Source organism: Arachis hypogaea, chromosome 10 (assembly GCF_003086295.3).
Source record: "Arachis hypogaea cultivar Tifrunner chromosome 10, arahy.Tifrunner.gnm2.J5K5, whole genome shotgun sequence".
Taxonomy (NCBI): domain Eukaryota; kingdom Viridiplantae; phylum Streptophyta; class Magnoliopsida; order Fabales; family Fabaceae; genus Arachis; species Arachis hypogaea.
In genome coordinates this window covers 103,085,391-103,099,798 of record NC_092045.1, presented here as the reverse complement: position 1 = coordinate 103,099,798, position 14,408 = coordinate 103,085,391, and the positions used below count along the sequence as shown (strand labels likewise).

Genomic DNA, 14,408 nt, shown 5'->3' with positions numbered 1-14,408 from the left:
CTACATCAAATGTACATAGATTATAAGCTCTTTGCAATGAAAAGTAAATAAACTGATAACTTGAGCATAAAGAAAAATAAATATATATGTGAACAATAATTATTTACCCACACAAATGTATGTTCCCTTCAAAATATCCAAAATTTTCTTCTTCATATGTATAACAGTATAAGGTTAAGGTTTTTATCAAATTACTACTATTCAGAGGCACCCACATTCAAGATAATGGTTTTAAATTAAACCACACATTTCTTATAACAAACACTGTGCACTTAAACTTTCTAAAAGAGAATAATTCTATTAATTTTCCCCTTACAAGAGAATTCACCTCATTTACCTTAATTTTGATGACAGGTTTTAACAACTTCTGAAACTCCTTCACTACAAAAGTAACCAATCTATATATGTGTTTGCAAACTTACTTCGATTGCATTCTCCACCAATTTTAGTCTTTGTTGACCTTTTCTACACAACTTGGGTGTAGATCATAGTCACAAACATCACAAGAGAATGCCCAGAATTTCCCTTTCTCTTTACAGGAATCACATACATATGCTTTGGCCATATCCAACTTCAGCACATGTTCATGCTTGACATCCTCGAACTGTTGCGGCAAAGCCTCTCCTTCCTTTCTAAGAGCTGCTTCTAGATCCCTTATCCGTGATTCGGTGAAGGGGAACGCTTCTGCACCATATGAGGAGACAATAAACTTCCCATTGGTACTAGTCACTTTGCCATCTGGTCCGACGAAGACCAAAGCCGGAATTCCTTTTATGTCAAAGATCCTACAAAGGTCATGCCTAGTTTTGTCCTCGTATGGGATGGCGAGCCATGGCATATTACTTCTGTTGACATTGAACTCCTTCAGGTCTCTATCCGTCGAGATTAAAACAACCTCGCAGCAGTCACCTTTTGCAGCCTTGAGATTGTTGTATAAATCCATGAGTTGGATGGTGAATGCGCGACATGGAGGAGACCAATAGGCACAAAAGTAGAGGCCTATAGTTTTACCAACAAGTTGAGATATTGGTACCTGCAATCATAAGACAAGTCTTATGCTATGAAACACAAATAAGGAGACAATACTAAACAAAATTTCAGAAACATTGTAATAATAATGGACATATAACAGAATTTTTATCTAAAAGAGAAAATACTAATCTAAAGATTAATATAATTTATTGTAAACACAATAAATGTACTTATGCCATATGTGAATAACATAATGCATAATAAAAACTCCAGGCAAGGTCACTAGGCTACCTTTCTATCATCTCCAGTGATAAGAAAGTCGCGTCCCTCGTCTGCCAATAATTCCTCCAAATTTGCTTCTTCGCGTTTCTTTCTATCCTTGGCTTTCAATTCCTCATATCTCTTCCTTGTGAAGGGAAAAGAATCAGCACCATAATCCTCAATGGTCACAATTAAATCGTCTTCAACTATCGTTCCATCAGGATATAATGGACGGAATGATGGGATTCGATCAACTTGGTATTTGTTGATGAATCTTCTATGCAACTTTGCATCAAAAGGGACAGCTAGCCATGGCATACTCTTCAAGTGTTCCTTAAAACCATCCTCATCATGATCTAAAGAGATGAAGATAATCTCCAAATTTAGGCCTCTCTTTCTCAGTGTACCATAGAGTTCAATCAGATGGGGAATGAATGCTCTGCAAGGTCTGCACCAATTTGCAGAGAAAAATAGGCAAATGATTTTCCCATCGCATTCCGACAAGGGTACCTACTCTCATTGTTCAAAGATGGCAAGTATTAGCTATAGTGACTAAGATCATAGCAATGCAAATCTTGGTTAGAGAGAGGGCTCTGCAGAAACTAATATACCTTCCCTTCACTTGATACAAGGAACTCAACACCTTCAGCAGCAAATATCTTCAAAATATCATAGTCATCAATATATTCAGCTTGAAACCCTGCCATAGATACACTGCAAGGGCAAACAGACCTGAAGATAGAATACAAACAGTTCAGACACTTCAAAAATTTTCACAAAACTTGTCTGAAGCACTTCACTCCTTCAATTAAGATTTGGGGGTATTCAGAATGAGTAGATCAGCTATATATATATAGAATTAAAAATATTTTTCACATAGGATATCCAATCGTATATTGCCGCATCAGCAAAAATCAGACAAATTCAAAAGTCAAATTAGATAACAATGTAAAACTCTTCTACACCAAGTAAATGCATAGCAATTAAACTCCAAGAATATTTGAGAACAAATATGCAGGATATTCCCCTGAAGGATGATGCTTCAGTCTTTGAAACTAATAACAAAGGGTTGCGTATAGGTTTTCCTAATTGAAGAACCACGTATTCTTCTTCCATCACATCATACAGTGATTTTTATGATCAACGAATGACTTAGCTAATTTTTTATATTATAATATCAATAACTAAATTCTGAATATGAAAGTTAGTAAAATCATTGCATTCAAGAAATATCTCATAAACATTTCATACTAATTTGATCAAAAGGACCATTTTTTATAACTTGAGAGACATGCATAGAGCTTCATGAAGAGCATAAACCCCGAATCAAATACATGCATGTTTTTGAAGATTAATCGAAGTGTTATTACTTGTTACCTTGCAGCAGAAGCTGAAGCTGAAGAAGAAGAGCACAGCACCAAAGATTTTGTTAGTGGATAAAGGTGTGAGTTTTCTTCACAAAAGCAGAGATTTTATTGATATTGGTGGAGAGCGGTGGGAAAATCAGACACATTAAATTAACGTTAATTAACAATTAATTTTAATTATAATTAAATAACACTTTGATTATGACTTGGGGAATACTAGCACTACATACATAGGAGCTAAACCTAAAATAGAATAACTGGAAATTAGAATAGATTAATAGAATAAATGCATTTAGTTGTGTTTTTTTTTTTTTTATCATCTCGTGTTCTTTCATTAATTGTTTAACTAGTTAACTACTTTACTTCTCTACTGCTAATAAAGGAACTAAAATAGGATAACTGCCAATTTATTCTATTTTTAATATACTATAAAAGATATAAATTAATATACATTTACTACTATACATAACACTTATCTAGTATAAAGCCCATTAAATTTTTAAGGTTTAATTATTTTATTAATTTTTATATTTTAAATATTTTCAATTAAATTTATATTTACTTTTAATTTTGTGATTACATTTTTTTTTGTATAAAGAATATTAATATTAATAGAATATTTTTTTGTTAATTCAAAATACTCAAAAATAAAACAAATATTTATCCTTTTTTGTAAAAGAAAATACTCTCCTATTTATAGCATATAAAGTTGATATCAATTTTTTTTTACAATAAATTTAAGCTATTTTTTTTATTAATGATGTCACGTGACAAATTTTAATAATTTCACAAAAAATAAAAATCAATTAATCATCTTTTAGTAAATTTTTTTAAAAATTAAAAGCAATATTCTTATCAATTATTATTTAATTAAAACATAAAATAGTAATTAGGTGTAATAAACATACATTAAAAATATCATAATAATTATTATAAAAAATTCAATCACAAAATTCAAATTTTACAACTTACATATGTTGAAACTCTTATTATTATACTATTTGGTCTATTTATATACATATTGTATAAGATTCTTACTACTATTTATTTTTTAATCTCACATACCAATTGTGAAAAATTCTTTTAAATAAGTTTAACTTTGGCACGTCTTTTTGTTAGATATATTTAAATATATTATAATTATAAAATTATTTTATAATTTTATATTATATTTTTGTGTTTTTCATTCTCATTTATTTATTTATTTTTAATTATTTACAAACTAAAAAATACTGCATGAGAAGATAAAGTATAGTAATTAAAGTAAATGTAAAAATAAAAAAAATAAAGAGATAACTTTGTATAATTTTAATATAAAACAATTATGTCTTTTTTTTAAAAATAAATAGATTTAAATAATAAACTAAATTTTAATTTATATTATATTTTAGTTGAATAATTATATGAAATTATATACAAATTATTAAATAAATATTTTTAAAAAATATTTTTAATATAAAATACACTAAATTTAATATTAATTTATATATTATCTAATCAATCTCTAAATAATATAATACTTATTAAAATATAATACATAGTATAAATAATTTACCTCTCATGTAAATTTACTCTAGTTTATTTGAAAAAGATAAACAAATAAAGTTTTTTTTGGATGGATCGGACAATTTCTAATTCTAGGTTTTACTCACAACACCACACCCACACACATAAGGATTCTATTAACTACTTGGCTATCGCCAAAATTCAAACCACAATGTAACATATTACAAGGCAACGCATATAGCCACTCAACCAAATGAGTTCATTATGTCGTATTTTACAAGAAGTAAGAATGGCAAAACGAGCCGAACTTGCCAAACTCATTAAAAAAGATGGGTTGTGGTAGGATTTGAAACCTCTTAAATAAAAACAAATTTGCGGATTTTGGTAGGCAAAGCAAACTTATATATATAACAAATTTGCGGATTTTTTATTAAATAAAAGAGTAATTAGTATTATAAAAATTAATAATTATATAATTTTTAAATATATTTTTTATTTTATTTTTTTCTTTTCAGTTATTAATTTTATTTTATATTTATATTTATATATATACTTAAATCATCTAACTTATATTTTAAAATAAAAATAATTTTATTGACGAATATTATTTTAAATAATTTTATTAGAATTAAAAATTTAAAAATAATAAAAAAATTATATTATAATTTAATTATTTTTTATTTGTATTAATTTTTTAATTATTATTTTATATTAATTTAAGTTAACTTTAAAAAAAATTAAACAGACTAAGATCCAGTTTGGATAAACACTTTAATTAAGTTACTTTTAAAAAAATAGCTTAAACAATAAATACTTATATTAAAAGTATATTATAAATAAATTATTTTGTATTTGAATTTTTAGTTCCAAAAGTACTTATTTTAAGAAAAGAATGATAAAAAATTTTTATTTGAAAAAAGTTATTTTTTTTAACTTTTCCATAAACACTAAAATAATTTTTTTAAAAATTATAATTTAATTTTAAAAATTATACCAAATATTAATATTATACCTTTTTATAAGTTAAAAAAAAAACTTATCAATCTATCCAAACTACCCTAATTCGTCAATCCACTTATTCATTATAGAGGAGGACGTGCTAACATTTGAAGTGCACTTTATTTGACGGTGCGTACCAGTCCGCCTGTGGCCTGTTTGAAGCATGTCAATGTAATTTTTCTCTTTAGACAAAAATATTCATCAGCACACAATCCAAAATATACGGATAGTAACAGTATGGAGTATGGACTTCCCTTGAGAACTAAATTCTCCTTATTTTGATTTCTGAGGGTGACGTTCACTAGATGGGGCATATGCTTTAATATGGAGAAAGGATATGCTGGCCTATTCCTATTAGAATGGGAGGCAGAGGCTATCCATCCAAGGTCCAAATTTCTGTCCCTTTTAACAATATTATAAAAAAAAATATAGGTAGACAATGAAAATACTAAATAATGTGAATAATAGATATATTAAATATTTATTTTATTAGATGTACAAATAATTATTTTAATATTAAAATTTAGGTAAATAATTTAAAAATACAATGTATTTTTTTTTATTGGTATTTGTTTATGTTATCCACTTTACTTTAATCAATAAGCTTAAATTACTATTTTCTTAACTTTCCCTAAAGGTGCGATTGTAATACAATTAACTTAAAATTAATTTAATTTTAAAATCAAATTTCTTGTTTGAAATAAATTAAAAAACATATATTTCTACTTAGGCGAGGGCCCAAAAAGTTTACTACAATAAATAAAGTGGATACTAATAAGAACGTGACAAAAAATTTACATAGCAGACATGAAATTAACTCATTATTTTTTATTATAATTTAATTAAATATAAAGTATAGTATTATATGATTTTTCCCTATATCCTAATCCGATATTTTAACCCAAAAGGAGTGAGGATTATAAAAAGAATAGTAATGTAGTATCAAAATAAAAAAAAGAAAAAAAATGAATGCAAATAAATAAAAAATAGTAAAATCTTGAAATAAATACTGACATTAACGGTACAAACTAGGATCTGACTCAGTGCTTATCCAGTAATTGAGGGATATAGAATACGATACAATAGAAAATTATGACAATGACACATTTGGAATTGGAATTGGAATAATTCAGCTTTTCTTTCTGGTAGCCCTAGTAAACATGTCTTTGATGTTATGTGATTCTGTCTCCATTTTTATTTTCTTAGCTTGTCTACCCCCCTTCTTTGCAATCGCATTTGAAGCCTTCTTTTCATCACTTCGTTCCTTGAATGGGGAAAAAAAGAAATTATTAAACACTAAACAAATCAACATCCAACAAGGCAAATATGCTAGGGCTCATCAAAGGAAAAAGGTCTTAAAAAGGAAAAAAAATGATAAATACCTGTATATCATTGCATAAATGTGAGCTATTAGTTCCATCAACACTTGTATGTGCTTTACCATTGACCTCAAGTATATTTAACCTGCAAACCCAAAATTATGCTTAAAAGGGATGAAAATTCAAAATTAAAATCTTCAAAATAGGACATTTTGGAAGGGCATACTTAAGGTGGTTACACAAAAGCTTCAACCAAGGCTCATCCTTCAAGTACTCTCCTAATATAGAGACTGCATCCATCACTACATCAGTAAAATTCAGAATGTTAATAATAATTCATCAACCAAGAAAAGAACCGGTGACCAAAAATATGATTTTTGCATAGGAGCAAAGTCAAGAATTCTACTATACTCTAGTATTTATATTTCCCAAATTTAAAAATGTACATCACACATCATTTGTTTCAACGCATTATGATGTACATATCTCCGGAAAAGGTTTCAGCCAGCTTTTCACTAAATAGAAACATCAGTTCTACAACTTGCAAAGGATGGCACTACAGAATGCTCACACGTCTCTATACAAGACCCATTTGATTGGTTGGGACCCATGTTAAGGAGCATTTGCATAACTTTTTAATGTTGAGAGCATAAAAATTGTTAGACAAGAGAGACTGGACCACAGAAGCTCAAGTGTCTGGTAGCAGCTTCCATTTGCATATATACCCTCATCATTTTTGTGCAATATATACCAAAGTACAGAAAAATCCTAAATCTGAGACCATACAATGTGCTTGTGCTCTCACTACCGCACAAACACACATTTCAAGGGCAACATCTATCAGTCTTTTTTATCTCCATATGCAAACTATTATTTAACTCCTAATTTGACCTCAACAGAAAAAAATTCCACAGAAGTTAGATGACAGAATGGTCATGGGCACTTTACATGTCTCTTTCTCTCCTTGAACAGCATAGTTTTTGTCCAATTTCAGTAGTGTCTCCTTCAGCTGATAAACCTAACATAAAAAGAACTATAAAACCTCAATAAAACCAAATAATAGCAAGTAGCAACAAAATCAAAGATAGCCAAACAAACACCTTAAGATAAAGAGAAAAGTAATAGATAGATTGCAGATCCTCTATAAAGGCATCCAAGTATACTTTGGGCGCCTTTCTAGATGGATACTTGTAGACGAGTAATATTTACATAATAAACCTCACGTAGCTAGGCACTCGTTTGCTAAATAATCTACCACCTTCATATCATATAGAGGATGGATCCAATATTCAACTACATTTGTGTAAACTAGATTTCTTAGTGTCATGTGAACTAAATTGATAATTAAGAAAATATAGACATACCTTGTAGCACAGCCAACGTAGAACCTTTGAGTCGTCAAGCCTAAAGAATTTTGAGGATCCAACTTCTGCATATGCAAATGGGAGGAAGGGGACAAATTTAATGAACAGAATAACAATTAACTTCGATAACTATTACAACAGCATGATCTCAGTAGAATAAGTCCAGCATCTATCTTACGTTGCATTCCATTAAATAGTCACCTTTATTGACAGTTTTATTGCAACATTACAAAGAAACTTATCCTACTAACTCTGAGAATTAAAAAACAAGAGAATGACTAACAATGAGATCACCATGCTACATTGTCATCACCAGTATAAAGAAATAAACAACAAACTCATCATTTTTTTGCACAATAAACTTCTCCATGAGATGACAAGACAAATGAGCAGAATTTTAAATTAACAGAAGGTGTATAAGCAACGAACTACCTTTGACATCACAAACTACTTGCATGCAGTTCTCCACAGTCGAAAATAGTTGTTGATAATCAGGGAACCGATCAATAAACAAGATCTCATCTAACTGTCTGAACTTTCCAGGCTCATCCCCTCTCTGCATGCATTTTGAAGAATCGGTGCTATTGAGAAAGAAATAACTTTTAGGGAAGAAATACCCCAGAACTAACTAATCCCTTCACAACCCTCAGAAGTATAAGTTTAGTGGATCCAGGATGGCAACTAACGTCCAATCTGGTTCATCAACTGTAGTTCATCTTACTCAGATGAACAAGAACATATTAAGAAGAAAAAGAAGCACAGAATTACCTTCATTCTAGCTTCATCAAATACAGGCAACATGATGAAAACAGGATCAATTGGTGTGGATAAATACAACCGACCATCTACCAGAGTGAAAAATAAGAAAGATAAGAAAATTTGCAAACAATTTCTCTGAAACTATTATTTAATTACAGTTTCTTCAGGAGTGACAGACCAAAAGATAGAGACTACTAAAACAAGGAGTAATAATGATGTTTCAATCAGACTAAGAAATTATATGGGACTATTACTTTAATCAGATAAGATATTACTGAGAAAAAGCAATGTATCTAAAGTAATATCAACAATAATGCCCCACTTTGCATCTTAGAAAATCAAACATATACCTTCAGTTATATAATCTCCCAGAAACCAAGATCCATATAAGTTCTTAAACCACTGAAGTTCTTGAAGCACCCCATTTACAAAGAGATACTGTGTTGCATTTCCTGTCAAACAAATGAAACTAAACATTCAAAATCCTCAAGAAAGATCACATGAAAAATAAGTATGACCTTCTTGTCAGACCATAAGACCATCAAATTTAATGAAATCGAGATAGAAAAACGAGAATTAAATCCTATCACGTGTCAAACAACTTGCAAATAGATAACACAAGCATCAAAATTCATAAGACAAAAAAAAGGATATTTCTTGACATACCTGATTTGGGATGACGAAGCAATATCGTTCGTGCCAAACCATTTCCACTGCTACCAGGATCTGCACTTCCAACATTTATATAAATAACTAAATAATCAACAGCAGCTCTGCAAAACTGTAACTTGCCTACACTGTTGAGAAAAATACATAAACCACTGAAAAATACATGACTACAAGACTTATGTTAAGGCTAGTAATCTTAATTCATCAATTACTGTTGGGGACTCATTCTCTTCATTGTGCTTTGCCCTTGTCTACCCTAACATCCCAACCCTTCTGTATAGATCTCCATATATTATACAATTTCAGTTGACAATGGGGTCATGCTTATTTATATGCATACTATTGTTCAGGTTCACCTGTCATTTACAATTTCTTCAATTCAAAGACCAATGGTTCCACAACACTAAAGTTCATAATTGGTACACATTTATAGAATGTGAATAATCAAGAGTATCAGAAAATGTTAAGACTTCCACAAAATATGCAATATTAATAATTGTTTTCCACTAAAAACATAAAGAGAGGTCATGGCCTTCACAAAAATAAAAATATTAACATTAAATGGAAAAGTAAATAATAGCCAGGCAATTGGATGAGCTGCGTAGCTAGCTGCATTCTTCTTCCATTCATATGTTTCCTCTTGAGAATAATGTAGTATATGTGGAATATTAATCTTTTTTTTTTTTCTCGGAAGTAAATGAAATTCTTGTTATCAACTTCCATGATTCACAAATTACAAAATTTCATAATAATCAACTCAAACAAAACCAACATATACACTGCATTTGAAATTCACAAGCTCCACATTTCACAACTTGAAATGAAAACTATGAATATAAGTAACTTACCGGGTGCAACGAGAACGCGGGGTTCCTTAACGCCTTCGCACCAACTCATAGATTTAACCAAAAAAGAAATGGATTGAAATTTCACTCACTTTTCCCTTTTTCTTCACTCACCAAGTGAGATATCGAATGAATCCTGAACCAACAAACACAGCAATCTGCATTAGGGTTTGAAGCAACTGAAACGAACCGAACACACTGGCGCTTTGCAATGAACACACAGAGAGCGGGTTCGACTTCTCGCGCGCGCGCGCATCTTTCAGAGACCCTGAATTTCTTGGTGGGTCAGGCCCAGTACTAGTCCCAAGCCCAATGAAAACAACCATCTCTGAGCTGACTGAGCAAGCTTCATCAGTCGGTTTTCTGAAAAGGAGGAGGACCAAACCCTTGTGCGTTCCTTCCTTGTGTTAAGAAAACGGAATTCATCATTTTTTCTGTTTTTGGACAAGAAAGTCAACAATTCCGCTCGTCTTTGGTGTGGGTTGGTTGGTGTGGCTTGGGTTCTTCCCGGCCCATAACAACGACTGGAAAAACCTCAGTAAATTGCCAAAATTATGAGTTTAATACTTTAATTAACATACACTAGTGGTGGGAGGCTTGGTTGAGTGGGATATCCTTCTTAACAACTACGTTTGGGTTCAAATTTTACGGAAAAAAAAAAGGTGAATGCTACGGTGATGATGTTATTTTTTTTCTTCATGTGATTAAGTGAGTTGGCATACAACGGATGGCTACATGTTATGCTTTTTTTCTTGAAACTCTTCTATTCCTATAAAGGGTGGGTCAGGTTTGAATTTAGATAAAGCTTTTACTTATCTACAAATAATTCATACCAATCAATATAATTAAGACTTTTTTTTACCACATTTATTAATTATGGGAGATCAAACCCCTTTTTTATTGGATTTTCATGATACTAGTTTAGACTTTAAATTTTAAGCAATAATCAAATTAAGAGATTAATACCTAAAAGACAAAATCAACCCAGAAAAAAAAGATAATAATAATAATAATAATAATAATAATAATAATAATAATAATAATAATTATTTTGTTAGTCCTATAATTTTACAAAATTTTTAATTAGGTTTCTAAATTTTTTTTAATTGAGTTCTTGTACTATTTTTTTAATTGGGTTCTTATATTTTTTTTCTTTTATTTGAGTCCCTATACCAATTTTTTTAGGTGGATCCCTATAAAATTAAGTCAATTACTGCTAAGAGCGACCTAATTAAAAAAAAGTTAGTGCAAAAACCTAATTAAAAGAAAAAAAATATAGAGACCTAACTAAAAATTTCGCGAAACTACAAGAACCAACAAAATAATTACACCTAATAATAATATAGAGTAAACTTCAGTTTGAACAAAGTAGTTTTAGAGGTTTCACTTTTTTTTCTAAATTGAATTAAATCCAAGAAGTGAGATGTGTGAAGTTTTTCGGTGCGAAAATATTCATATTATCAATTATAATAATAATAATAATATTGTTTAATTTAGAGCTTTTTATATATAAATATAATACATGTTTTATTTATCAATATAGATAATTTCAAAAAAAAAATATTTTTACACTTTATTATATATTTTAAGGTTAAGTATTGTTTTCGTCCCTAATGTCTTGGGTCAAAATCAAAATCGTCCCCGACCTTTTTTCGTTATTAAAATCATCCTTAATGTTCAAAAACGCTTTAAAATAATCCTTCTCCAAATTCTTGGACCAAAATATCATCATCATCATCATTCTTCTCTTCACCTTTCTCACTCCACCACCTCCACTGCCACCAACATTACCACCACAACCACCATCAACACCAACACCACCACCACCACCAACACCAACACCAACCCAAACACCACCACCAACACCAACCAACACCAACACTAAGAACATCAAACAACAGCAACAACACCATACCACCACAACCACCATCAACACCAACACCACCACCACCACCACTACCAACACAAATACCACCACCAACACCAACACCAAGAATCCCAAACAACAACAACAATACAAAACAACACCAAACCAAAAAGTAGAAAAAGAAAGCAAAAAAGCAGAAAAGCAAGAAAGCAGATGCAGATGACGGAGGCGGCGAGGTGGTGAGGTTGTGAGGCGGAGGCGGCGAGGTGGCAAGGAACGGCGACGAAGGCGCGGCGGTCTCCCTCCCCTGTGCGCACTCTGTTCCTGACGACAATGTGGCGTGGTGCGGCGCGATGGACGGTGGCTGTGGCAACGTTACGATCCTGAGTAACGCGGCGGTAACTGGCACGATGGCGGCGACAGGACGCGGCTCCTCCAACGGCGGCGATCCCCTCCCCCCTTTTCCCTTCCCACTCCTCCTCCCCCACACCCCTTCCCCCCACCCCCACCCCGCGTCCTTTTCCCACCCTCTCACACACGCATCCTTTCCCCTTTCCCCTTTCCCCCTTTGCCAGCGCTGTCCCCCCTCCCCCTTCCCCTTCCCCTTCCCCTTCCCCTTCCCCTCTCCCTTTTTCCTTCTCCCTTTTCCCTTCTCCCCTGCCCCTCGTCCTTTTCCTTTTCTCTTCTCCCCTCTTCCCTGCCCCCTCCCCTGTTTTCTTTTTTTTATGATGATGAGGGTATTTTTGTCCAAAAATTCGAGAAAAGATAATTTTAAAGCAGTTTTGAACGTTGAGGATGATTTTAATAACAAAAAAAGGTCGAGGACGATTTTGATTTTGACCCAAGACGTTAGGGACGAAAACAATACTTAACCCTATATTTTATTTATAGTGACAATGACATAAGTATGAATATATATCGAGTATAGATAAAATAAGTCAAATTTTAATCGACTAAATTTCGTTTGCAAATTGATATCAAGAATTTAAAATAAAATAAAAAATATATTTTTTTTTATCGTAACTTGATATGTATATAATTGGACCATAAAATAACTAAAAAAAATTAGTATTTACAATATAATTTATTTCATTTGTATTGTAAATAAAATAAATAATACTTTGTAAATTAATAAATACTTTTTAAAGTATATATATTTTTAAATAAAACTTTTATTATTTTTTAATATTCTAAAACAGAAAATATTTAATTAATTTATTTAAAAAATTAAATGATTTTTTAATAAATAAAATGTGCAATTTATTTATTTAATAAAAATTCTTTAATTTGATACTCAATTTATCTTATTAACATCACTTACAAAAAAAATTTACGCACATATATCCAAACTTATTTCATTTCATAACCGATATATAAAATTACTAACAAATATTCTAAATACTGAACCACGATAAAATTGAAACAACATAAACTGAACCTCCAATATCCATACCATAGTTACAAAATTAAAAATTAAAAATTATAAATGTTGTTAATTAAGATGAGTTAAGTACATGACTTAATGACAAAAAAAATGACTTTTTTTAGTAGATGAAAACACATACTTTATTTAAAAATTCGTGGATATAGACCTAACTCCAAACCTAACTCCAAACCTGATTCATCTGAAGCAATACTTCACTAACCTTCAAAGAATAGCAAACGTGTCGCCTCTATAGCTATGCCAGCGAGTTTCATCACATGAGAAATAAAAATGGCATCATCACGGTAGCATTATCCAAAAATAAACCCAAAAATAAATCTATGTAGTATGTATGAGTGTGTTGTGTGGTGCATAGATAATACTTAGGATATTATATAATTTTAAAATATATAAATAACAAAAAAGTTCTCTAAATATTTAAAATTTTAAAAAATAGATATTATATAATTTTTTATAAATATTATTAAAAAATTGAGATATTTTAATTCTTAAAATTTGATTATTTTAAATTAAGTGAATATTTGTTAACATTTTTTGTGAATGACCAAAGTACTTTAAAAAGTAAATAAATAAAATTAGATATCGAAATTTGTTCTAATTTTTGTATGGAAGAGATAATTATTTAGAAGATTCATGCAAAAAAAAAATTGAGTAACTTTTTTTTAACAAATTCTTTTAATAAAAAAATTGGTCATTCATGGAAAAGATATTAAAAAAATATTCATTTAGTATAAAATTACTAAATTTTAAAGAGTAAAATATCTTTTTTTTATAATGCTTGTAAAAATTATATTAAAATATAATTTCTAAATTTTTTTAAAAAAATATTTTTAATATTTGGTTATTTTTGTTATATTTTTAAATATTTTAAAAAATTATTTATTATTTGTATCTTTTAAAATTATTTTTGTTAGTAATATAAATTTTATAATTAAAAAATTTATAATTAAGAAGATTAAATTTATAGTATTTCTTATAGTTAAAAAATTTATAAAGAATATAATTAAAAAATCAAATTTATTTCTTTTTTCATACA

At 30.0% G+C, this 14,408-nt stretch overlaps 2 protein-coding genes across 3 annotated transcripts; both read right to left on the bottom strand.

Annotated features, from left to right (window-relative positions):
- Positions 1 to 60: 60 nt before the first annotated feature.
- LOC112716204 (probable nucleoredoxin 3) lies at positions 61 to 2,948 on the bottom strand. Of its 2 annotated transcripts, none has more exons than XM_025768064.3 (4): positions 2,611 to 2,948; positions 1,845 to 1,965; positions 1,264 to 1,743; positions 61 to 1,033 (listed from the first exon to the last, which is right to left on the bottom strand). In XM_025768064.3, exons 2-4 carry the CDS (start codon positions 1,938 to 1,940, stop codon positions 446 to 448), a joined length of 1,164 nt encoding a protein of 387 aa, XP_025623849.1. In that variant the 5' UTR covers positions 1,941 to 1,965; positions 2,611 to 2,948; the 3' UTR covers positions 61 to 445. The 2 variants fall into 2 exon arrangements, with proteins under 2 accessions (XP_025623849.1, XP_025623850.1); XM_025768065.3 differs by having other exon boundaries at positions 2,604 to 2,758.
- A 3,137-nt stretch (positions 2,949 to 6,085) lies between these two features.
- LOC112716203 (uncharacterized) lies at positions 6,086 to 10,772 on the bottom strand. The gene is made up of 10 exons (XM_025768063.3): positions 10,065 to 10,772; positions 9,214 to 9,273; positions 8,898 to 8,999; positions 8,557 to 8,633; positions 8,221 to 8,344; positions 7,789 to 7,853; positions 7,373 to 7,442; positions 6,651 to 6,726; positions 6,488 to 6,569; positions 6,086 to 6,369 (listed from the first exon to the last, which is right to left on the bottom strand). Exons 1-10 carry the CDS (start codon positions 10,111 to 10,113, stop codon positions 6,235 to 6,237), a joined length of 840 nt encoding a protein of 279 aa, XP_025623848.1. The 5' UTR covers positions 10,114 to 10,772; the 3' UTR covers positions 6,086 to 6,234.
- Between the last annotated feature and the right edge of the window lie 3,636 nt (positions 10,773 to 14,408).